Genomic DNA, 26,310 nt, shown 5'->3' with positions numbered 1-26,310 from the left:
CAGCCCACGGCCATGGCCATCACCAGCTTGAGGGGGAGGGGGTTAGATCAGCACTGAGGGCTTTGTTCTGAAAGATCTAGATTGAAGGACACCACCAGGAGAGGAGAAGCCAAAAAACCTTGTAAATATCTTCAGAGGAATGTTTTTTTTTTTCCTCTCCTCCCTTTGCCCTTTTGTGCTTTTGTTTCATTCTCCTTTGCAATGCCAGTCTGTATTTATCCTCTGGCAAGTGGCATTTGACTGGTTGAAGAACAGAAACCCAATATAACGGAGCAAAATCCTCGGTACTTACAGTGAAGGCAAGGTCTTGTGTCTACCTAGGTGTGATTGTAACTATGTTAAAGCCCACAGACAGGCATGGGGCAGTTGGGAAATGCTCAGGTTTTATTTTCACTGTAATTAATTCAATGGATTTAAGCAATCATTTAAATGTTCCGCATTAATTTACTGAGCACCATCCTTTATCTTATTTATGCCTGTCTTTACAAACAGCATGTAATACACATTTTTGATTCAGATTTCAAGGCTTACTGTGTTGGTTCATATCCTATTTTCAAGAAAAGCACGTTTGGTAGAAATATTATGTTTAGTCCAAATTATTTGATAAGAAATTAAGTTTCAATTTTAGCATCCTTTTGTGTCTTTATTGTTTCTCTCTGTCTTAAGAATTATAGTAACATGGTAAGTGCTTAAGATGTAGTTGTGAATATATTTTTATACAGTTATTAGACCTATAGAATTTTGTTCATTTTATTTAACTGCTATAAGTATTTGTTTTGATCTTGAAAGTTCATGTACACAAAAGGGCTTTTTGAATACGTTTGAACTTGGAAAATATACAAGTTGTGTTAGTAAAATCCACTGTTTAAGGTCTATTTTAAGCTGTTGTATATTAGTTATTAATAGATTTCACCTATTAATACATGAAGACACAGATAATTCCATTTTGGGTCATTATTTGAGCAGAACAGACTCAAGGAAGACTCTTGAATCAGTGAAGCAACTCTGTACAAGTGTCTGTGGAGCTCAAGTTTATTGCTGGCAAGTGGGTATAGTCCTGGGAAACAGTCAAATGTGCGATAAAGCATTTCTATGTTGATGTAATTTAAATAATAATCCACAACACAGAAAAGTTTCAAGACGACTTATTTAAGTATCTCCATTTTAAAAAATTTCTCTTATCTTTGTAATTGTAAAATGCACAAATTACCCTGCCTTCTATTTCTTTAGTTTTATTTTGTTGTTACTGTGTTATATACGTTTGTTATTCATAAAATGATCAATCCTAAAATACAGTGATATGACTGTTATGTTTCTCTATAATTTTCAATGGTCTTGTTTTAGTTATTATATTAGTTACTTCTTAGGTGTTTGTTACGGGTTGTTTTTGAAACAGATTCTTATATTCATGAACTAGTCTTGAAGACAGTTCTGCAAGTTTTATTCTAATCTTCAGTGTACTAAAAATTACTATTATGTGTTTCAGATTATAAAGTAGCTTGTATACAAAGAGTAGTACGTACTAGGAAGATATTTCATTTGGCATAATGTAATGAGTGGCTGGATTCAGTGTTTTTTTTTTTGTTGTTGTTGTTGTTGTTACCTTTATACAGTTTGGATTTAGTGACAGATTATAAAATGACATTTTTCTTCTTACAAGTGTTTTATTTTCAATTTCTCTTGATGTTTGTGGATAATATTTCAACTAATTTTCAAGTTAAAATTTTACAAGCTTTCTGGGCAAAGTGGTTTTAAAAATCTTATTTCTAAGCAGTTTTATTAAATTATGTATGGTTTATCAAAGTACATATTTTAACAAAATATAAAATAACTGAGGAAAATTAATTGCCATTTATGTATTCCTTAGTACCAGATTATCCCTGATTATGTGTAATGGAGAGAGAATAAATGGCTGAAGCCTAATATTCTTCCAGTCTTTTCTATCCTGTCAGTTTGGATTTTTTTTTTTTTTAATCAATCCCCTTTTCAAAAGTATTATCATGTCACTTATGATTTCAATTGCATTTTTAAAATTTTCTTTCTTTTCTTTTTTTTTGAGACGGAGTTTCGCTCTTGTTACCCAGGCTGGAGTACAATGGTGCGATCTCGGCTCACCGCAACCTCCGCCTCCTGGGTTCAGACAATTCTCCTGCCTCAGCCTCCTGAGTAGCTGGGATTACAGGCACGTGCCACCATGCCCAGCTAATTTTTGTATTTTTAATAGAGACGGGGTTTCACCATGTTGACCAGGATGGTCTCGATCTCTTGACCTCGTGATCCACCCGCCTCGGCCTCCCAAAGTGCTGGGATTACAGGCGTGAACCACCACGCCCAGCCTTAAATTTTCTTATATACATTTATTTAAGATCATAGTAAGCTCCCAAATACAGTAGAGGGGGAAAGATCCTTATGCTAATCAGCATTAGAATATGTAATGTTAGATGACCTTTTTAAGAATACAAATATAGGCTGAGCATAGTGGCTCATACCTGTAATCCTAGCAGTTTGGGAGGCCAAGGCAAGTGTATTGTTTGAGCCCGGGAGTTTGAGACCAGCCTGGGCAGTGATGGCAAAATGCTCTCTACAGAAAAGAAAAAAAAAAATACAAAAATTAGTTGGGCATGGTTGCACATGCCTGTATTCCCAGGTACTTGGCAGGCTGAGGTGGGAGGATCGCTTGAACAGAGGAGGCAGAGGTTGCAGTAAGTTGAGATTGCACCACTGCACTCCAGTGATAGCGACAGAGTGAGACCCTTTCCCAGATAAAGTACACATATATGTTTTTATGTTGTGTAAAGCTTGATTCCTGTGTCTTGAAAGTAGTATTCTTTCTTTTCTGTAAGTACTTTTAAAGTTTCTATGTCTTAGTGTTATGTCAGCAAATGAAATAATTTAGAGAAGCTACTCTGAATTTACTCTACTGGAGATGAGAGGGAAGGAGTAAGTTTCATGTCTGATGTAATCCTTTGTTACATATGGTATTCTTAAATTCACTGAAATTCTCTTAGAAAAATGATGAGATTTCAAGGGTCCTCCGAAACATTGGCAAGCTTTCCCCACAAATCCCAGTTAGTAAATCTTTTAGGCATCCTAAGCGAAATGATCTCTGTCACTACCTGATTCTGCCTTTGCAGTATAAAATTGGAAACAAATGCCATGAAAATGAATGGGCGTGAGGGTGTTCCAGTGACACTTTATTTACAATAGCACACTGTTTATGAGCTGTAGTCTGGACTTGGCATGCTCTCCATAGTTTGCTGACTCCTATTGTACTTTTACACATGCTCTCCTAAACATTCTGTTTTTAGCTAGATGAGTAAAGGCCTTTAGGTATCTGGCTTTTGAGAGAAAAGAAGGATGTTGGGAAAGTCAAATTATGAGTCAGTATTTGGGCATGTACAGTTAAAAAAAAATCTCTCCAGCTTTAGTTACTTAGAAGAGTATGTTAGTTAAAGGAGCCTGAATCATAAACTTTTAACCCTGTAAATACTTGGCAAATGAATTGATTATTAGTATAGCATTTATTTATTTATAGCCACAGATATGCGATGCATATACATGTAGGTATTTGGTTTGGCCCTCTAGAATGCATGCTTTGGAGAGGGCCATGTTCTTGTAAAGCAGTAGGCCAGAAATCCTGTATTCCTCTCCTCCTAGATGACTTACAGCTGTGACTTTGAAAATCTGATAGTGTCCATAGCCAAATGAATATAATGTAGTTTGAATTATTGGAGATTTTCATTCCATATGAATGAAAGACCATTGTCTCTGTATAGTTTGCCATATAAATGAGTCATGATATCAGTAACGAAAACAGGAATGAGGTGATAAAGAATAATAGCACCTCCTGTGCATTGTCTGTGCATTAGTGTTGTTAACCATTCTAATATTTTATCCACAGTTCTAGAGACAATATTAATTGGCATGTTCACATTTCCCAGATGAGAAAACAGGATTAGACCAAGAGGCTATAACCTGAGCCTGGCAGTCTTTTTACTTAGTTCTAGTTTGGCTCTTATGATGTAAATGTTGATTTATTCTAATATCTCTTCCTAGCAAGGGGCTGCTACCAATGAATTACGGCCTAGCAGCTTGGATAGGAAAGTTGAAGCAGTACTTTTATTTTCATCATTTACTTTCTTCACATTAGAATTCAGGTATGCTGTTAATGGATAGATAGCACATTGAATTCACTATGGCATTTATATGAAAGAGCAGACCTACTCATTCACTGAGACTTGCCTATGCCATGAATTTTTATTGGGGTCAGGGATGGGTGGGGGAGGCAATTCATTCCTCAAATTTAATTGAGGTCTAAGTTTTATATGTAGAGTTAGTCTTGTAATTTAGAAGATTTAGTTGATATGGTCATATCTACTATCCTTATTTTAAATTAGATGTTAATTTTTTACATGTGATTTGCATTTGCAAATTAGATGCTTCTGTATTGTCATCTTTTATTCACTTCAGCTTTGTGAGAATTATGCTTATTTGAACAAGTTTTCCTGTATGTAATTCATTATATATTCAATATTATTTCAAAATATTTCTCAAATATGTGAACATTTTGGTATTCTAATAATGTTTAGAAGTAGTTTTAGAACAATTGTTAGAGATTGTAACTCCACTTTAAACTTATGACAGATATGTAAATACATTTTTAAATTATGACAGACGTTCAGCTGTTGAGACAGAGGAATCCTTGAATATAGTCATCGGGACTCTCGGTTGTATATTTTAATCTCTGTTAGAAATGGCATGGGGAAAAGTTGCATGGCTTCCAGCACATTTTTAGAAGAAGAAATTGTTGAAATACAATTTCAGCAATAAAAGATCTCACCTATATATGACTTATTGGTCACATTTCCTGTAAAATGTTTGGACATTGTTTTTGTTACTATGGATTTCTCTAATGCTTTCTTTAATGAACAATAACTGTATTTACTTGCAACACATTGCTTGGAATAATGCTTGAGTTATTCTGAGATGCGTTTGATGCATTTGAGAGGGGAAAACACTTGAAAACGTGAAGTTACGTTTTTCAAAAACTATAATTCAATTGCTTAATTCTTGATTCTAAGAGTCCGTGAATTGTACAGGTGTATTTGGAGATCAAGAGTTTAACATTTCCCTTGGTTTTCTTCACAATGGAAAAGTCTGAAGTTTTGTTTTGTCTTAATAAAGCAGCCATAGTTCTTAAAACTCAAAATGTGTATTTTGACAAAATATTTCAAGGAAAAGAAGTTTTTGTGATACATTAACAGGTGGTTTTGGATGAGGTGTGAGAACAAGGTAGGATTCTTTTCCACGTCCTCGAAATTTCTTTATTCCACTGGAATCATTGTCTAAAATTTCAATAACAGCGTCCTGTGGCACATGATAAACTAGGTGTGCAAACTGTCAGCCCACTTCAACAGTGTATTGAAGGGGAATGTTGTTTTTTCTACTCTCAGTCAGCTCCTAGACCTAGACTATCCGTCTAAGAGGGAAGCTACAGGGCAAGGCTAGGTCACCCTGATCTCCTAGCAGCTTATCAAAAGAATTATATGGGCAAGTTGGCAAGGTCCCTGCTGTGAACGAAATCATCTGTCCGCCTGAAGATGGAGATATTCCAACATGCACCTATAAAGAAAACCACGGCTAAGGTAAGTGATTAGAATCCTGGTGTTCTTGTGGGCAAGTGTGCCTCTTCTAAACCAAGATATCTATATGCTCTATATGTTTTCATAAACGATTTTCAGGGTATATTTAATTAATAGTATGTCAATTACTTTTCCCTATCTGCATAAGAGAATCTGAAAAATATTCATTGGATTTTCAGGTTTAAATCAATAAATGATTATAAACCTAGAATGAATGATTTCGTTGTTATATACATTTCAGGACTGTTGATTTTTTTTTTTTTTTCTGTGTACAGATAACATCTTTTTGGTAGTATAATTTTGGAGTGTGGGTCATCTCTATCTCGGAAATTTTGTTTTGAACATTTTTTTCAAAGCATAAGAATGATTGCTACTTTTTATTTTACTTATTAACATAAAATTTTAATGAACTCCTAAATTTCAAATATAAAGTGTAACAATTAGGGAGAGAACACATCAACCATTCTTTTACAAGTAATTGTAACCCATGTTAAGTAGACATTTTAGTAGACTTTTTGCCATTTTTTTCCTTCTCAGATTTCATTTATTGTGTGGTTGATATAAAAAGGTAGACTTCAGATTTTCTCTTTCATCGTTTTTAATTTATGTGTGTAATTTTATAAATAGTGTAGTAGTATTTTGTAATAAACTGAGAACTTCCATTGAGTTTATTGTTCAGTCTAATAGATTATACAGAAATTGTATTTGTAGCTTAAAATATGTCCTTTACCTCTATAGGTTTATGGAAACTTAGGTAAGATATAGCTTTCAGAAGATAGTCAAAGCCTAAGGAGGAATTTTTTTTTTTTTTTTATTTTCTTCTCTACTTTGGAAGAAACAATAGGAGTTGTAATTTACTCTGTTTGATAACATGGTAGCCACCATTTGTGTCTTGAATCAATCATCTAGTTATTCACATATATAATATATATATACAAATATCAGTAAACATTTACCTGCATTTTTTTTTTTTTTGAGACAGGGTCTTGCTGTGTCACACAGGCTGGAGTGCAGTGACATGGTCATAGCTACCCGTAGTTTCCAGCTTGTGGGCTCAAGAGATGCTCCCACCTTGGCCTTTGGAGTAGCTAGGACCATAGACATATGCTATCATGCCTAGCTAATGTTTTTAAAAAATTTTGTAGAGACAGGGTTTTGCCACATTGCCCAGACTGGCCTGAACTCCTGGGCTCAAGTGATCCTCATACCTTGGCCTCTGAAAATGCTGGAACTGCAGGAGTGAAGCACCACACCTGGCCTACCTGAAAAATTGTTACCATTTGGAAAAAATATAAACTGAAGTTTTGGCCATTCTATAACCTGATTGCTATGAATTTGTTTACATAAAATGCTGTATAAGAATAAGTTATGGGCCTGGAGCAGTGGCTCACACCTGTATTTCCAGCACTTTGGAAGACCCAGGCAGGTGGATTGCATGAGTTCAGGAGTTGAAGACCAGTCTGGGCAACATGGTGAAGTCCCATCTTTACTAAAACACAAAAAATTAGCCAATTGTGGTGGTGCACATCTATAGTTCCAGCTAACTCAGGAGGCTGAGGCACACGAATTTCTTGAACCCGAGAGGTGGAGGTTGCACTGAGCTAAGATCGAACCACTGCACTCCAGCCAGGGTAACAGAGCGAGACCCCCCTCTCCAAAAAAAAAAAAAGATAAATGAGTCATGATATTAGTATCCGAACACAAAATTTCTAAGACTCTCAATGGTGTACCCAGTGAGAAAAACCAAATTTCAGCTATAAGTACTTTATGGGAAAGTTAATCCATAATCACTTTACAGATTGAAGAAACGTAAGAATATGCAATTTGAGAGATTTTTTCTTTAACTGATTGTGAAGTTTCATGTATTATGGCTAGAAAAGGTTAAGCTGTACTTATGATCCCTAGATAGGATACTTTCTTGGTAGACATTTTTTTTTATAACCATTACATTGGTAGTGTTATAGTTTTCTTTGTAGTGTGTTTGGCATATGAGTTCTCTAATACGTTTCAGATTTTTAGTGCCAACATTTAAAAATACCTTGTTTTGTCCAATATTTTTATCTTTCAGTTTTTATTTTTAAATTTTATAATAGTGCACTCCTTTTTGAATATTGTTTTAAATTCAAGTAAACTTTCAAATTTGAGTATTCTGGTAATCAATTTAAACATGTTAAATGAAAGTATAAAGATCCCATATGTGTTTGCTAGAAGGAGAGTTGCAATTACTAGAAATTATTTATAATTTAGAGATTTGATTTTACTCTGCAATTACCCTATGTATTAATAATTCCTCTTAGATAGATATACTTCTACTTTACATTAGAGGGAAAAACGTTCATGTTGTGTACTAGAATAATAAGGATGGTTGATTTGAGATCTTCAGAAAGGCTCTCCAGCCCAAGAAAACCCCTGCCTTTATTTATAGGAGAGTTAATTATTCATTAAAGTCAAGAGTTTGTTTTTCCTCTTTTGGCATGTTGGGAAAAAACTATGTATTTTGTAACATGAAGCTACAGTTATTATAGTAACCAATTTAGCAAAACAGAAACTATTATATTACTACAAAGAAGTACCATAGAGTCACAGTGGCTCACACCTATAATCCCAGCATTTTGGGAGGCTGGAGTGGGAAGATCAGTTGAGGCCAGGAGTGCAGCCTGGGCAACACAGTGAGACTCTTTTCAATATTTTAAAAATTAAAACAATTAAAAGAAGTACCATAGGCATATGCTTTTTGTGTAACTTTATTTCTAGGGAAGCTTTCTTTTCTACTCCTGAGATTTTTTAATATGTTAAATTTGGGTTCATATTTAACGTTGGTAGGTAGAAAAGACAAAACATTTATGTTTCTTATATGGTTCATTTATTTAATACATGTATTTTGAGGACTGTAATAGGTGATGGAGATACAATTAAATTCAGAAGAAATATTCAAAGAGATAGCAGGAAAATACATTTTAAAAATGTTTCAAAGTAAGATTGTGTTAAGGAGAAAGTATGAGAAGCAACTCTTTAATAAGTGAAAGGGTGGTTATTTAGTATTTCCATTTTGTGTGACTATTAAGATGTATGATATTTTAATATATAAATATAAAAATTATTGAGATAGTTTACATTCTTTTAAAGTCTCGAAAACCCATGTGAATTTTATACTTACAGTATAGCTAAACTTGAACTAGCCACATTTTAAGGGTTTCCTCATCACGGTGGTTGGTGGCTTTCATCCTGACAGCGTGGCTCTAGATTGTCCTGTCTCACCTTTCAGATTCTAGCTTGCCATTTCTCAGGGAGCACTTCTGTGATCCCCAGGCCTGTCATTTTCCCTTTAGAGCATTTATCACAGTTGCAAATTATATTTCACTTAATAGGATTGCTCAATGCTTGTCTCTTCCATTAGATATAGACACGAGTATCTCCCATTATATCCTCAGTCATTGCACAAAGCTAGTGCTCAATAAATAGTATTTGACTGAAGGAATTGTGGAATTAATGTATAAGGTAACTTGCCAGAGCCACACATTTAATTTTAGAATCAAACACTAAGTTCCAATTTATTTTGCTGTGACGAACATGTATAAAATATCACTAACATGAGAAGTGGTTTTAATTGTAAGTTGTCATTACCTGTAATGGTGTTTTCCTCGGCAGTAGTTCTGTAAGCTACCATGTATTTTTAACTAGTAGGAAGTTTTTAAAACTATAAGCATATTTTTTAGTTGATTTAACATATTTGACAAAGAAGTTTAATAACTCAAAAATTTTTAATTATTTAAATACCCTGCTCACATTCATTCTGAAAATTATGAGGTTGATAGGAATTATTATAAAATTAAAGCATTTAAATCAATTTCTGTAAGATTTTTAGATAGACCTTACTGAAAAAGTCCAACTTATTTTTAAAGAATGCTTACTGTGAATTTGATAAGGTGATTAAACCATATGATCTACAATATCTAGTTACTTAAAAGCCAAAAATTATATTTTGGCCATAATTTAAACAGTCTGAGATATGCCATAGTTTTGAGTATGAAAGAGAAATTAAATATGATTCTCTAATCTGGGTAAGTTCCCATTTTGTGTGTGTTGTGCAAGGAGAAAGAATGAGGTACTATTAAAGAGTTGAGTAAGATTTCATTGCAAAGCTAATATTTGACCTATATCTTGAAAAGACACCAGGCATTTATTAAGGGTAGAAAGAGAGGGGAAGGGTGTTTTAGTTAAGGGAAAAGCACATACCCAGCTGCAGCATTTCAAAACACAGTGTAATGGTTCCTGTAAGGAATTGGAAGCAACGAATTCAGTCTGCCTGCAGAGTAGTGTTCAGGCTCAGGCAGAGACAGGAAAGGTCTAATAGAACTACTTGGTGGTAGACTCATAAAGATCCTTCACATAGCACTGCTAGGAACTTGAACTTACCAACTTACCTTGTGCAGTAGAGAGCAAAGGGATGGAAGAGAGACCTGAAAAATGTGATCAGTGAGATGGCAGTTACAGTAAAAGAAATAATGGGGTGTGGACTGCCTTAGTGTGGGGGCGCGGAGACCATAGTACAGGGACACCCCTAACCCTTCCCACTTCACCTTTTATCCCCTTCCACCAAAAAGACAAGAAATTAGGACAGGGCATACATTTTGGTAAATTTTCTTCTTTAGAAAATAGATGTTTATAATGTGTCTGTGTTTTAGTGACTCTGAATGGAAACTTACTATGCAATAAGTCTATTAATTACTAAAGGACAGGATATATTTTATAGAGTAAAATGACTGTGATTCAAAAGTGTTATTTTTCACTGCATGCCAGACCTTTTAATGTAAATTATTTCATCCTCAAATAATAGTCTGCTTTTGTCCTATGATCATAGTAACTTTACTCAACTTAAAAGTGAAAGGATACGAATTAATCTTAAAAAGATTACCTGTCTTATTAGTGCATTGGAGTTTTAATTATGCTTATATTAGAGCCTGTTTTGTTTTGTTTATCAAAATTTAAGAAATAAAGTAGAAGTCCAGATAGGATAGTTTGTAAAAGCCTAACTCTGTATAACATGAACCAACACTGTAACCAGGAACAAGCAGCCCAGATAAAATACTTTTGAAATCGTAGCTATCTCTTGTTGCTTAGGGAGATCACCGGGACCAAAGCAGTGGCATTAAAAAAAGGTAGTATTCATTCTGCTCTTTGTCCCAATCAGTAATATTCCTCAGACAGAGTTTATTGGAAACTCTTCCTAAGCTTACTGGTTGCAAGGGTGTGTGGTCAGGACACTCATCTTTTTTTGACAAAGCTATCCCACTGTTACCCTCAGCAAAAGTGTCAAACTGAGGTGAATTCTACACAGAGTCTTCTCATTTCTGCTGACTCCTCATGTTTTTTGGAAAGGACAATGCAGAGTGAAGCCTTTTCTCACTTATAGACCCTTAGGATTCTCATTGTTATCATATGTTATTTTGGGGGTATCACAATATTGAGGTTGTGATGGGCTTTCCATTATATTTATTTCTTAATACTTCAGTGAGGTTTCAGTGTGACCAAAAATGTTAATGTTTTGACAACACATGTCCTATGTCATTGATAATAAAATAATACATTTGATGAGTGCTAAACATAATAAATATATTTAAATAAAGTTTATAATAATTTTGTCCTCATAATTAATTTTGGTAACTTCATTATTTTAAAGGACTGGATTATGGTAAATTTTTTAGATCTAATGTTTTGCTTAAATGAATTGAAATATATTTGTTTTTCAATGCAGATTTGAGTTCTGTGAACCTGCATTTGTTGTTGGTAATTGCCTCCAGATAGCATCTGACAGTCATCAGTATGATCGAATTTATTGTGGAGCTGGAGTCCAGAAAGACCATGAAAACTACATGAAGATATTACTAAAAGTCGGAGGCATATTAGTCATGCCTATAGAGGATCAGGTAACTTTTACTCTCCTTTTGTTTAGTGGCCTAGGAAGCAAGCACATTTGTTTAAGAAATGTTGGCCGGGCATGGTGGCTCACGCCTGTAATCCAAGCACTTTGGAGACCAAGGCGGGTGGATCACCTGAGGTCGGGAGTTCAAGACCAGCCTGACAAACATGGTGAAACCCCATCTTAAAAAAAAAAAAAAAAAAAAAAAATTAAAAGATTAAGACATGTTATTCAGTGAAAAGTACATTGTAACTTTTAAAGAGAAATACTTTTCACCAGATCTATCTTATTTGTTTAGAAAAAACTTGAAACATCTGATTATTTAAACTAAGCAAATAGAGAAAAGATCTCTCTATTATGACTAGAGGCAACTTGGACTTTCAGTTCAGCTCAGCTACTCCCTGTGCCTGGCGTACGGCAAGCTGCTTCCTCCTCTACTTTGCTCACCTAAAAGTTGAATGTGATGATCTCTACCAGCTGCTCAGTTTCCCATATTCTTCAGTTCTTTGAACATAGTGAAAGGAAATCCTAGCCAGGCATGGTGGCTCATGCCTGTAATCTCAGCACTTTGGGAGGCTGAGGCAGACAGATTGCTTGGGCCCAGGAGTTCAAGACCAGCCTGGGCAACATGGTGAAACCCTGTCTTTACAAACAAATACAAGAATTAGCCATGCATGGTGGTGCACCTGTAGTCCCAGCTACTCAGAAGGCTGAGGTGGGAGGATCGCTTGAGCCCAGGAGGTTGAGGCTGCAGTATGCAGTGATTGTGCCTCTGCACTCAAGCCTGGGTGCAAAGCGAGACCCTGTCTCAGAAAAGAAAAGAAATCCTGTTTGTGGTTTGATTTTGGATGGCTTAACTTTGTTAATAAAACTAGTGAACTAAAAAAAAATCTTCGTCAGTACCATATAGACTTATTTGAGCTTCAGCTATTCATGAACATTATTAAATTTATATTTTTTGCCTTGGTTTAGAAGTATTAGGTATAAAGTATGAACTACTAGTTTACCTAGAAAATAGGTACACCTTTCAGAAGCAAATTACTTTAAAAAGTTATAAAAGCACAGCTAATATTCATATTAACTGAAATCTGAAATGTTTAAAATACCTTGCATTTTGTGGTGGAGGTAGAATGTCTAAGACAGCTGGGACCTAGCATGATAGTTGTGGAGTGTATATATATCTTGGAGGTCCCTTAACATCACCATGTGTCATTTGCAGCTCAGTGGGTCTCATTGTTACCATGTACTGTGTTCTGTAGCAAGTCATTTGTCAGGTGTTAAAAAGGCAGAGTATACAAATACTCATTCAAAAAAGTTCATGGAAAAATATTATTAGAATGCTTCCAGGGTATAGACTCCCAGTTAAACAATCTTCCTTTTATTTTGTTATTCTTTAACAATGCATTTTCAAATGTGTAAAACGTGACTTCCTTATCAATATTTTGTGGAACACTTACTCTATACTATTTTACAAATACCAAATAGAATAACGAGCCGCTTTTTGTGGTATAAGTTGAATATACTAATTAAACTTGAACAAGATGTGTATTGAGCTCATATTTTTTTTTCTGTGACCAGTGATGAGTGTTTGCTGAAATGGTAAAATTCTAGTCTCTTTGTGACTACATTTAATTGTGAAATATCAAGTTGGGGGTTGAATTAGAATCTATATTCCATGAATATCATGGAAGAGCATGAAGTCAACTTGTTGGTACAGTAGTCAAAATATGGTGTTATTAATAAATGCCTTTAACCAAATTAGTGAACCTGTCTCAGACATGTGTTTTGGAAGGTAAAGGCATGTATGGATTGTAGTGCTTTCCTGGACACTGTCAGACCCCAGATCTAACATTGCAGACTCACTTGGCCATATTTGGGTATCCCATTTGTATTAAAATATCTGTATTATCAACAAATAATTTTCATTCCTTTTATATTTTATAGCAAATATTTAAATGGAATTAATTGGATTACATTTAAATATAAGTGAGTGTATGGCTCTCATTGGCAGCATTCCCCTAAAAACAAAATGTTGACTGTAAGGCGACCACATTGCTAGGATTAAGCTGTTCACTTTCTTTTTTTTTTTTTTCTCTAAATAGTTAACACAGATCATGCGAACTGGACAGAACACTTGGGAAAGTAAAAACATCCTTGCTGTTTCATTCGCTCCACTTGTGCAGCCAAGTAAGAATGACAATGGCAAACCAGATTCCGTGGGACTCCGTAAGTAGCTCTTTATATTTTCTGATTAAATTGTGACTTACAGCATTCAATTTATATGCTTGGGATTTAAGACTGAGTAATTACGAGGAATTAAATACTTACACATTAAGATATTTGGTGGATTTATTCATTTTTTTTTTTTTTTCTTGAGACACAGTCTTGCTTTGTTGCCAAGACTGGGGTACCATCTTGACTCCCTGCAACCTCTGCCTTGTGGGTTCAAGTGATTCTCGTGCCCCAGCCACCCAAGCAACTGTGATTACTGGGTGTGCCACCACACCCAGCTAATTTTTGTAGTTTTAGAGGAGATGGGTTTCGCCATGTTGGCCATGCTGGCCTCGAGCTCCTGACCTCAAGTGATCCGCCTGCCTTGGCCTCCCAAAGTGTGGGATTATAGGCGTGAGCCAATTTGCCTAGCGTCAACTTTTCTTTTGGTAAAATAAAGCCCTCACCTTATACCAGACACTGTTAGTTACTTTCATGGAAATGTAAGAAGAAGGGGCAGGTCAAAGCAAAACCAAATGTATTAATTATACTTTGTGATGTGGTTGCAAGTTACTGGTTGTAGGAAGGGCACCTACTGTAAGTGTGGTGGTAAGGAAGACCTTTCTGCCACAGCAACATCTAAATTATGACCAGAGTAATAGAAAAGTACTTGCCACATCAAGATTTAGTGGCAACATTTTTCATACACAGAGGCAATGCATACAGAAGGCTTTAGGCTGAAAAGAACTTGGTCATTTTGAGACCAGGCATAGGTCCAGAGTGGTGGAAGCTCATTGGCTGGTTGTGGAGGATGGATTATCATGGGAAAAACAGGCAGGCCAGCCCAGTCAGGAGGCTTTTCTTACACCCGAGGGAGAGTGGATGATGGTGTGGATGGCATTGTTTGAAGGCAGAAAAAGCAGACTGTAAGGAGTGTGGGTGGCAGAAAAAGAGGAATTCATTTTGCTTTTGAGGCTTTCTGAGTGCTGGCATTATTTACTGTTGCTAGGAAGACTGGAAATGGCATGATTTGGAAATAGGTACAGAAAGACCCAACATTTTCTTTTCACCATGTTTGAGGTGTCTGTTACCATAGAGACAAATGTCAGGTGGCCAGGTGGCACGAACCTACTGCATGAGCAAGGTAGAAATGGAGACCCCTCAACATGAACATGGCATTTTAGGCGAGTATTAGAAATGGATGAGATCACTTAGCGGAAAGCGGATAAAGAGGAGATAGTGGAGTTGGACCTGAGGTCCCCCAGTTAGAGATAAAATGGAGGAAGATGAATTAGTGAAGGAGAGGCCAGAGGTGGTGGTGGAAAACTAGGGTCAGGTCCCCGGGGCGTTGAAAACCAAGAAAGAAAAGTTTCAAGGAGGGAGTGATCAACCTAATGGGGTGAACGAGCGCTTGAAAAGGAGAGGAGAGAGCGGTAGTCACTGGTTTGACTGAGATCATAGTTTTTTTAACCATGAGGTAAAATTATTTACCAAAAAGTAACCTCTTGACTTAGTTTGCCTTTTAAATGAATTTATTTCATAGGAACTTGGCTTTATAGAAAGATACAATTTTATTTTCAGTGTTCATTCTACTACTGTCTTTGGAGCTGTGTGACTTTTGGACTTTTGGGGTGTTTTTGAAAATTCTATGAAGTAATATTTGTTTCATTTTTACGGCGGAGTCTCACTCTGTTGCCCAGGCTGGAATGCAGCAGCACGATCTCAGCTCACTGCAAGCTCCACTTCCCAGGCTCAAGCAATTCTCCTGCCTCAGCCTCCTGAGTAGCTGGGATTACAAGTGCCCACTACCAGCCCTGGCTAATTTTTGTATATTTAGTAGAGACAGGGTTTCACCATGTTGGCCAAGCTGGTCTTGAACTGTTGACCTCAAGTGATCCTCCTGTCTTGGCCTCCCAGAGTGCTGGGATTAAAGGTGTGAGCCACCTCGTTTGGCCTGAAGTAATATTTGTAAAGTGCTTTTCTTAGTTCCTGGCATGTAGTAATTGCTTGATAAAAAGTGATGTTGAGTTTTTGGGAGGGCTAGTAAACTATATTTGCTCTTCCTGCCTAAGTTCTTACCAAATGAGATAGGCTTGGAGGTCATATAGATAAGGGTTGAGAGGTCAGCTTTGTTACCAAGCAAAGTAGGTGAGAGAATATGGCTTTGCCTTCTACCCTGACATTAGACAGACCAACCCACTCACCCAGTTTGAGGCAACGGCGCCAGCCTGCCACCATGGGAGTCTACCTTTAAATACATGCTGAACAGAGCGTAGTCAATGTGTGAGTCCTAGAGGAAAGTAGGCACATCCCAGAGGAAAAGAGGAAGGAATGACAGCCAAACACGGCCAGCTGTTTTTTACATGGCTGAAATACACAAGCCTAGCCATTCCTCCACCCTTGGAAAGAACCTATGTGATGACGCAGGGAGGCTCCCGTGGCTCTCTGGTGAGTGTTGCTTGCTGAGAGTGTTGGTGGCCTAAACGTTTCTTCAGCTTGACCTTGGGAGAGTGCTCTGCAAGCCTTTTCTTCTAATGGGAGCTACCATCAAAGGAGATATGTTGACCACTCTTTACAGATTTGTGAGTCAGACTCTGTGCTCTTATTGTGATCTCATTTAGAAAGAAATTAAGCAGTCCTAAAAAGTTTTCTACCTTTCTTAATTCAGAAAGTGTTAGTAACCAATTTTTTTCAAATGCATTTGCCAATATATACTTTGGCTACCTACAAAAAGGATTTGAGTCCATATATAACAATCCATTGTAAAACAAGAATGATAAAAAAGGATTATTATAAGAGAGACTTATTCTATTGGAAACATGAGGTTACTGTGTGGAAATGTTTATTTAAACTTCCTGTCTAGTAAAAAACAGGTGTCACTGGGTATGCTCTGGGATGTAGTAAAGTACAGGACATTCATTTCTTTCTAGCACCAGAGTCAGTGATTATCACTTGGCTTGCATTATATGATTACTTCCATGAAGTCTACTTTTTAGTAGACTACAGATACTCCTTGACTTATGGTGGGACTATGGACAGATAAACCCATTGTAAGTCACAAACATTGTAAGTAGAAAATGGATTTAATGCTGGCAGCACAGCAGATGGTCCCCAACTTAGGATAGTTCGACCTTACTTTGGTTGCAAGAATGATACTCATTTAGTAGAAACCAGAACCCCATCATGAGACATAAGTTGAGCTCCTCAACTTAAGGTGGGGTCACATCCTGATAAATACATTGTAAAGTTGAAAAATCCTGCATTGAACCATTGTAAGTCAGGGACCATCTGTATATTCTATTTATGCTATATTAGTACTATTTATTATAGTAGACTATGCTATAGTCACTGGTCCCTACTTAAACTCCTTGCAACAATAATAACAGTAAAACTATTTTCTTCTTCCTAGTTTTCTAACACTAGAATTACAGTTTATGATAATTTTGTTTAAACTATCCCAACTGGATGGGAAATAATAAAAAAAAAAGTAATGAAAATTTCAGAGCTTGCCTTTGACAATGGCCTAACCATAAATATCGTACAAAAGAATGCTTATAGAATCCCTTGCTGATTTCTGTGCAGCAGCTGTTTAACTATCTTACCTTGTAACTGACACTGTTAAAATCTCAGAATTCTATCAGTAGTCATTTTATTTTTTATCTGACAGTTTATTAACATTTATTATACTTTTAAGTTCTCGGGTACATGTGCAGATCGTGCAGGTTTGTTACATAGGTATACGTGTGCCATGGTGGTGGTTTGCTGCAGCCATTACCCCATCATCTACCTTACGTATTTCTCTGAATGCTATCCCTTTCCAATACCCCCACCCCCTGCTATTCCTCCTCTAGCTCCCCCCCACCCCCGAAGCTCCAGTGTTTGATATTCCCCTCTCTGTGTCCATGTATTCTCATTTTTCAACACCCACTTATGAGTGAGAACATGCAGTGTTTGGTTTTCTGTTCTTGTGTTAGTTTGCTGAGAATGATGGTTTCCAGTTTCATCCATATCCCTGCAAAGGACATGAATTCATCCTTTTTTATGGTTGTATAGTATTCCATGTTGTATACGTGCCACATTTTCTTTATCCAGTCTATCATTGATGGGCATTTGGGTTGGTTCCAAGTCTTTGCTATTGTGAACCGTGCTGCAGTGAACATACGTGTGCATGTGTCTTTCTAATAGAAAGATTTATAATCCTTTGGGCATATACCCAGTAATGAGATTGCTGGGTCAAATAGTATTTCTATTTCTAGATCCTTGAGGAATCACCACACTACTTGGTCCAGATCTGAGTTCAAGTCCTGGGTATCCTTGTTAAATTTCTATCTTGTTGATATGTCTAATGTTGACAGTGGGGTGTTAAAGTCTCCCACTATTATTGTGTAAGAGTCTCTCTCTTTGTAGGTCATTAAGAACTTGCTTTATGTATCTGGGTGCTCCTTTATTGGGTGTGTATATATTTAGGATAGTTAGCTCTTCTTGTTGCATTAATCCCTTTACCATTATGTAATGCCCTTCTTTGTCTCTTTTATTCTTTGTTGGTTTAAATCTATTTTATCAGAGACTAGGATTGCAACCCCTGCTTTTTCTTGCTGTCCATTTGCTTGGTAAATCTTCCTCCATCCCTTTATTTTGAGCCTATGTGTGTCTTTGCCTGTGAGATGGGTTTCCTGAAAACAGCACGCCAAGGGGTCTTGACTTCTTATCCAGTTTGTCAGTCTGTGTCTTTTGATTGGGGCGTTTAACCCATTTACATTTAAGGGTAGTATGGTTATGTGTGAATTTGATTCTGCCATTTTGATGCTAGCTCATTGTTTTGCCCATTAGTTGATTCAGTTTCTTCATAGTGTCGATGGTGTTTACATAGCAAAGATAATATGCTGTGAATGCACAGTTTCCATCTTCCCTCATTTTAAGAATGTCAACACAAATCTAAGTAGCTGATAAGACTGCCATTGGTTGGATTGAATGACATTTATAACTGTGAATGTAAAATAGGAGTAAATTTAGCAGAATAAGGTAAATTGGAGGAGAGGAGCCTAAATTTTTTAAAAAATCCATTATATCTCTGAAATATTTACAGACTAAATGATATAAAATTTTACATCAAAATAATCTGGGGTGATTATGGGAAGAGTGATAATTGCTGAAGCTGAGTGCCCAGATACCTGGGAGTTATTAAACTCTTGACTCTTTTCTGTGTATACAGTCAACCCTCCTTATCCTTGGGGAATATGTTCCATTACCCTCCAGGGGATGTCTGGGCCTGCAAACAGTACAGCATCCTAGATATACTGTGTTTTTTCTATCTGATAACTGAGGCAGCTACTAAGTTACTAACGGGTTGGTGGTTTATATGGTGTAAAAATTGTAGACAGAGGGATGATTCACATTCCAGGCAAGACAGCATGAGATTGTACTACAGTAGTCAGAACAGCTTCACAATTTAAAACCTAGGAGTTGGCTTATTTCTGGACTTTTCCATTTAATATTTTCAGACCTTGGTTGACCGTAGCAAATGGAAACCGTGGAAGATGAAACCGTGGGTAAAGGGAGACTACTGTACTTAAAAGTTTCTGTGGTAAAGAGAAAAGTCATCAGTAACCAACAGTAACTTATAAAAAGGAGTCAGGGATTATGTGAATTTCTAAGAAATAAAAGCTTCATATAGTAATATTCAGAGAATGAAAAAAGTTTTAAAAATTGATATTTACCAAAATTTAATAGGATGCATGGAGAATAAGTTTTTGTGGGTGTGCAGTAGTAAGTCAAAATAGCTTTCTTTTGAGAGGACATTATTCCATTAATTGCAGGGCATTAAAATATGAAAGAATACAACTACAGAAAAACCCCAAAATAATATATATATATATATATATATATTTTTTGCTGAATGTGTCTTATAGAAATTGAATTGCTCATATTAAACAACTTACTAAAATTGAATCATAATTTTTCGTCTTGATTCATTACAAATTTTATTCCACTTAAAAGTCATATTTCTTTCCATGTGGGGTTTTTTTTTTTTTTTTTTTTTTTTTTTTTTTTTTTTTTTGATGGGGTTGGGGAGAAAACATTCTAAAAAGAAAGATGCATTGTCTAAAGTTCAGGAGCAGAAGAGACTTCATAAATTGTGGGACTATGTCACATTGAGCTACATGAAGTTGCTGCTTTCCAAGGTCATAAAAGACCCCCAGATCATTAGTTTTGTATGTTTCAACCTGCATAAAATCCCCTTTTCAATCTTTGTTAGCAAACAGAAATGATTTCTGACTCCTAGACTTCTATAAAACCTAAAAATCCACATAAAGCCTACCTTTTGGGAAACTAATGGAGCCTAAATGTACGAACTATAATTTTGCAAAAAAAGTTTAAATTTAAAAAGTTTTCATAGCAGTCAGGATTAGTATTGTCTCATCTATTAAATTCTAATCTCATAACTGGTAGTGTTAGAAACAAGAGAATCTTAAGGAATAGACAATATGGATGATGTTTGAATAAGTAGGACTGAGACTTATCTAAAAGGTTTTGTTTCATTCAAAAGAACTTTTTTTTTTTTTTTTTTAAATATTTTGAGACAGTGTTTCACTCTGTTGCCCAGGCTGGAGTGGAGTGGACTCCACGGCTCACTGCAGCCTTGACCTCCACGGGCTCAGATGATCCTCCCACCTCAGCCTTCTGAGTTTCTGGAACTACAGGCATGTACCACCATGCCCAGCTAATTTTTCTGTTTTTTGTAAAGACAGTATTTCACCATGTTGCTCAGCCTGGTCTCAAGGTCCTGGGCTCAAGCGATCCGCTCACCTCAGCCTCCCAAAGTGCTGGAATTACAGGCTTGCGCCATTGTGCCTGATCCAAAAGAACTTTTAAATGAAGCTCACATGAATGCTGCTTTAGGACTTCTGAGTGTTAGCAGCTACTAAAGTCAAGTCTGAATCTTTTTCCATGCTGGGTCCAGTTGGTCTTGATGAATTTCAGGTATTCCTCTGATGATTTAGGATTGAAAGATCTATATCCCTGGAATAGCACACAGGATTGGCAAAGGAAGGACATAATTACAGTGTTGACAGAGAATACCAGTAAGATGAGAAAGATTCAAGAGCAAAGATCAGCCGAAAAGACTGATACAGTTTCTATTTCCTGGCTCCTTTATAATTTCTAAAACTTTTAGGGTGGATTTATTCTTTACTCCGTCCCTTTACAGAGCTCTCTCAGGTGTAGTCCTGGGTGCTTTCCTCTGCTCTTGGTCTTTGCATGTTACTACGGGCTGATGACATGAGATTAGCGTCTCCAGCCCTGACCTTGCCCCTCAGCTCCGGAGTCATGATCTAGGTGCTATGGTAGGACAGGCAGCATACACTCTGCAGTCAAAACCTGCATTCAGTATGTAGTCTCCTAACGTTGAGTTATTACTTGTAAATCATTGAAAATGGTGACGAGTATAAAATTGCAGTTATTATTATCTTTACAATAACATAGTTATTATCTCTTCTGTTCTATGAAAAAAGGAATAATAATTATTTCAGAGATAATGTGAATATGTAATAGACAATTCACATCTAACACAAACTAAGTACATTTTTAAATTTTCTTCTCAACCTGCTCTCCCCTCTGTCTTTCTCATGTCAGTAACTAACAACCAGCATCTCGCCTAGTTGCTTAGGCCAAAACCTTAGGTGTTTTCCTTGATTATTTTTTCCCCTCTCATCCCCTATATCAAGTCCATTTCTATCCTATCTTCAAAATGTATTATACCTGAAATTCATTCCATCTCTCCCATCTATACTGCCACCCCCTATGGAGTATGATCATGTTTCAAGTGGATCACGAAAGTACTTCAGCTGATCTCATGCTCCCAACTTCATCTACACTAGCCTTCCTTCAGCTCCTTGAACATGTTAAGCTCACTTACCTTTTAGGGCTCTGCTGTTCCCTCTGCCCCAAGATATTTATATGGCTGCTATATCATCTAGATCCTAGTTAGGACATGGTCTTCTCAGGGAGATCTTTATGACCACCTAATAGAAAGTAACCAGGGCCAGGTGCGGTGGCTCACGCCTGTAATCCCAGCACTTTGGAAGGCCAAGGCGGGCGGATCACGACGTTAGGAGATTGAGACCATCCTGGCTAACATGGTGAAAACCCGTCTCTACTAAAAGTATAAAAAATTAGCCAGGTGTGGTGGCACGTGCCTGTAGTACCAGCTACTCGGGAGGCTGAGGCAGGAGAATCACTTGAACTGGGAGGTGGAGCCTGCACCGAGCTGAGATCATGCCACTGCACTCCAGCCTGGGTGTCAGAGCGAAACTCAGTCTCAAAAAAACCCCCCAAACCCCAGAACCCCACTTTCTGTCATATCATTGCTGTTTTCCTTGTATTCCCTAATTTTCTTCTTCATAATTGATTTTTGTTTATCAACTCCTTGTAAGTTGCATAAGTCCAGGGAGTGCAGCCTTGGTAGTCTGAAACATCCGGTATGTCTAAATGGGTTCTTTAACAGTGCCTGGCAGAGTCAAGTTAATACACATTTGTGGACGAGTGTTGAATAACTTAGTGAACAATTTTGGAAGATGGGCAGAGCAGGTGGTTTTTGAACATTTTAACATACGGGGGGCCGGGCATGATGGCTTACACCTGTAATCTCAATATCTAGGGAGGCTGAGGTAGGAAGATCACATGAGCTTAGGAGTTAAAGAGACCAGCCTAGGCAACATAGTGAGATCCTGTCTCTGCAAATAATTAAAAAATTATCCTGGCATGGTGGCGTGCATTTGTGTCCCAGCTACTTGGGAGGGTCACCTGAGCAGGAGGGTCACCTGAGCCTGGGTGATTGTGGCTGCAGCAAGCCATGATTGTGCTGCTACACTGCAGCCTAGGCTATAGTGAAACCTTGTCTCAAGACAAACAAAAACTGTATAGGGGATGAGATCTGACATCTATTGTTATGAATAGATAATACTTTTCATATGATTTAAACATCAAAAAGTGTAAATGATACGCAGGATAGTCTCTTGTCTCCTAATTACTTCATTGTCACGCATCCTGTTTCTAAATTTTTATGCTTCCAGAGAATTTTTATGCATATAAATTCCAACACACAGACACACACATACATGCCCCTGTGGATTTTAATTTCTTTGCTGTCCATTGGTGCTTGGTGTATAATAACTACTCTGAAACCTTTGTTTTTATATTTTCTGTATTTGCTAAAATATGCTAAGAAACACGTTTTGTTCCATGAAGAAAAGGAACAATAGATAATTTTTTTTTTTTAAATGTTTTCTTTCTTGTGTTTTATGTTTGCTTTTAGCTCCCTGTGCTGTCAGGAATCTACAGGACTTGGCTCGTATTTACATTCGACGCACACTTAGAAATTTCATAAATGATGAGATGCAGGCCAAGGGGATTCCTCAAAGGGCTCCACCCAAGAGGAAAAGAAAGAGAGTTAAACAGAGAATTAATACTTACGTGTTTGTGGGTAATCAGCTTATTCCTCAGCCTCTAGACAGTGAGGAGGATGAAAAAATGGAAGAAGATAACAAAGAAGAGGAAGAAAAAGATCACAGTGAAGCGATGAAGCCAGAGGAGCCACCTCAAAATTTACTGAGAGAAAAAATCATGAAGCTGCCCCTCCCTGAATCTTTAAAAGCTTACTTGACGTATTTTAGAGACAAATAACTTAGGTCAAGAAGAAAGAATGTCTACTGATAATTCCTTTAGTCTTGAAAATGTAGCATTTGTTAGGAGCTAAAAGAGAGAATTATTTCTTTCATCAGAGTAAATTATAGTGCAAAAAAGTATAACTTGTGTCAGTAACAAAAATGACGTATTCCGTGATTAAAAGAATCCCTTTTATATAATCTATTTTTCTTTAAATCTTGGAAACATGTTTTGGCTCAGAATGATTTCAAAGTGGAATGCAACAGTAGTTAAGACTTGTGTACTATAAATCCTTTTCTGATTCCTTACAGATTTGTAGTGGTGAGGGTTAGATTTAATTTTACATAAGGTTTAAATAAGTGTTAAGCTTGTATAATCTGATCTGAATTGCGGTCGTTTGCATTTCCTCTATGAAAACTTTGTTTATCTAATAAGGAAATCAAATGCTTTGTAGATCTATTTACCTTACTTTTGTTGCAATCACTGTTGCTGGATTGCTGTACATTTATTCTGGGCAATATATGAGTGCAATAACAATACAAGATATTGAATAATTTAGCTTTAAAAAAATCCCACAAATTTTATGAAATTTTACAGCCCTGCTACTTTTGCTTTTGAATCTCTTGCCAAAAGACATGGGTAAAATATCTGCTTCTCTCATAGAGATTTTTAAGAGCACAGCAAGTGAATTATTAAAATAGAAAATATATACTATCACTCTTACTTTGTATGGACCCTTTACATTTTCAGTATTTAAAAAAAATGAGGTTATCTTAACTCTCTAGAATTTTAAAAGTATGGTTAGAATTGTTTTTTCTGTAGTTCACTGTATAAAGTATTTGTTTTTTCTTTTTTAAAAAAGCAAACCCATTGTTATCTGTGACTCTTGATAGGACACAGAATGAGTGAATGAGTGTGAGTGATGGCCCCTTTTTTGGATGGCTCCGTTAAGTAGCAGGGCCAGGGTAGACTTGGTCAGCGGATGCACTTTAGCAGATGGAACTTCTAGTTTATCTGAATATTTATCTTTGCCAAGGTAGGGCTGAGCTTGCCTACATTTGCTTTGGATATTTCTAGTATAGGAAATATTCACAGAAATTATATGTAGATACCTTTTGTTTTGAAAATCCTGTTCAGAAAATAGTGTAGTCTTTGGGACCCATGCCATATTCATTTCACTTCTTCCCATATTTTTGTGTGTTTCTTTTGGTAAAACATAATGGTTTTCATTTTGTACTTAATATCACACAGTTAAACTGTTCATATTTGAGCTGTATTGTAGCTTATCAGTGATAAAACAGATAGTAACTCCCATTGTTTGTTTTCCTAGTAAGGCCTGGAAAGAGCCATTCCTTGTTAAGAAATTGTACAATGTAACAAACTTACTAGTGTTACATGAATTATATATTTCTTATTGGGAAAAATTTGCGAGTATCATGGACTACCACCAGCATTATTAGTGCACTAGTTGCTCAGATTTTGTCAAGGAATCCCAATCAATGCATAACAAAAGGATTATTATCTCTCTGCTGAGATTCAGATATTGTTTCAAAAATCTCATCTCCAGGAATTCCACAACATCTAAAAACAAGTGTTTGTAATCATGTAAGCATGAAATTATCCCAAGTAAGAGAGGATATTTTAGTTACGTGAAAGTTTCATGGAAGGTATTTGTTTTATTCCAGTGGCTGGGTTGGTGAAATTGAGGGTATTTCTACAGTTATTCCTAGATGATTACTAAACTGTTAAGAAATGCCCCATGTCATTTGTATCTAGGACAGAAAAAAAAATGAGTTTTCATACTGTCATATGTTAGCAGTGTTCATTTTGTTTTGAATTAAATGTTGCTTTTGAAGTTTAATCTTGAATTCCTGGTGGCAAGTTTTTATCTGGAAAACCTGGGGAAAGTTATCATCTGTCCCATCTCCCCTGCTTTTTTCCCCTCTTTGGTTGGAGCTGCTGCTGAAATGTATAAAAACACTTAATTCTTAAATGATGCTTTTACTATTTAGGAGAGAGTTTTTGTTAAGGGTGTTTTTGAAGATTGGCTTTTCCATATAGTCTTTCATTCCTTGACCCTTGGCAAAGTGTACAGTAGATTTTCATGATCATTGCATATCTGTCATTGAAATGTATCTTTTATGTTTTTCAGTGCATTCATTTTACAGTTGTGACTTTATCATTGACTTTAAGAAGAAATAAAAAATGAAAATTAAAGTGAGATCCTTACCTATTAATGCAGATATATTAGAATAAGAATATCTTGGGTTTGGGGTTTGTGTTTTATTTTTAATGAATTTATGTTTACCTGAGTATGGAAAATTATGCTTTATTGGTGGAAAAGTAGCAAGTAAAGATGAAGTAAAAGTAAGTGAAAATGATGGGGAATATAGGCATGGAATTTTATAGTCAGGTAAAACAGTAAGTATCACCTAATTTGGGTGTTTATTTTGCAGATGAAAAAACAGACCTAGAACTATGGCATGTTTTGCCTGAGACGTAACAGTGAGTTAGAGACAGGGCCTAAGAGAGTATCCAGCATCAGATCAATCCCACGAATCCGTCAACATCATAGCTACCCAAGAAGATAATTTAAATCTCTACTGCTTATTGGTCACTATATTTGGTTCTAGTATTAATAAAGAAAAATGTTATTAAAATAGCATACATAGTAGTAAATAAAATACAAAAAAGTACTGGTTGATTTCTAGCTGTTTGAGATGATAAAAGTGAAGCAAAGCTTGTTAAATCATTGGAAGACTTGGAAAACTATTTCAAATAAACAATTACATATAGTTAAGCACCGTTCTCCCTTGGCCTGACTTTATGTTTGTCTTCTTTTTTCATTTAGACAATCTCACTACAGCTATGGAT

At 36.3% G+C, this 26,310-nt stretch overlaps 1 protein-coding gene across 5 annotated transcripts in view; it reads left to right on the top strand.

Moving 5' to 3' along the window:
• Nucleotides 1–26,310, top strand: part of PCMTD1 (protein-L-isoaspartate (D-aspartate) O-methyltransferase domain containing 1) — a 157,115-nt gene that overhangs the window by 58,973 nt on the left and 71,832 nt on the right. For 3 of the 5 annotated variants that reach the window (XM_010351602.3, XM_074386648.1, XM_010351604.3), the window contains exons 4-6: nt 11,398–11,569; nt 13,665–13,788; nt 23,087–26,236. In XM_010351602.3, coding sequence (XP_010349904.1) covers nt 11,398–11,569; nt 13,665–13,788; nt 23,087–23,454 — 664 coding nt within the window. In that variant the 3' untranslated portion in view covers nt 23,455–26,236. Of the gene's footprint in view, nt 1–5,453; nt 5,646–11,397; nt 11,570–13,664; nt 13,789–23,086; nt 26,237–26,310 lie in introns of those variants that run through there. The other 2 variants (XM_010351605.3, XM_074386649.1) reach the window with 2 other exon arrangements.

This window comes from Saimiri boliviensis, chromosome 15 (assembly GCF_048565385.1).
Source record: "Saimiri boliviensis isolate mSaiBol1 chromosome 15, mSaiBol1.pri, whole genome shotgun sequence".
In the NCBI taxonomy this organism is placed as follows: Eukaryota; Metazoa; Chordata; class Mammalia; order Primates; family Cebidae; genus Saimiri; species Saimiri boliviensis.
The sequence above is the reverse complement of the archived record's forward strand: the minus strand, read 5'-3'. Positions and strand labels throughout refer to the sequence as shown.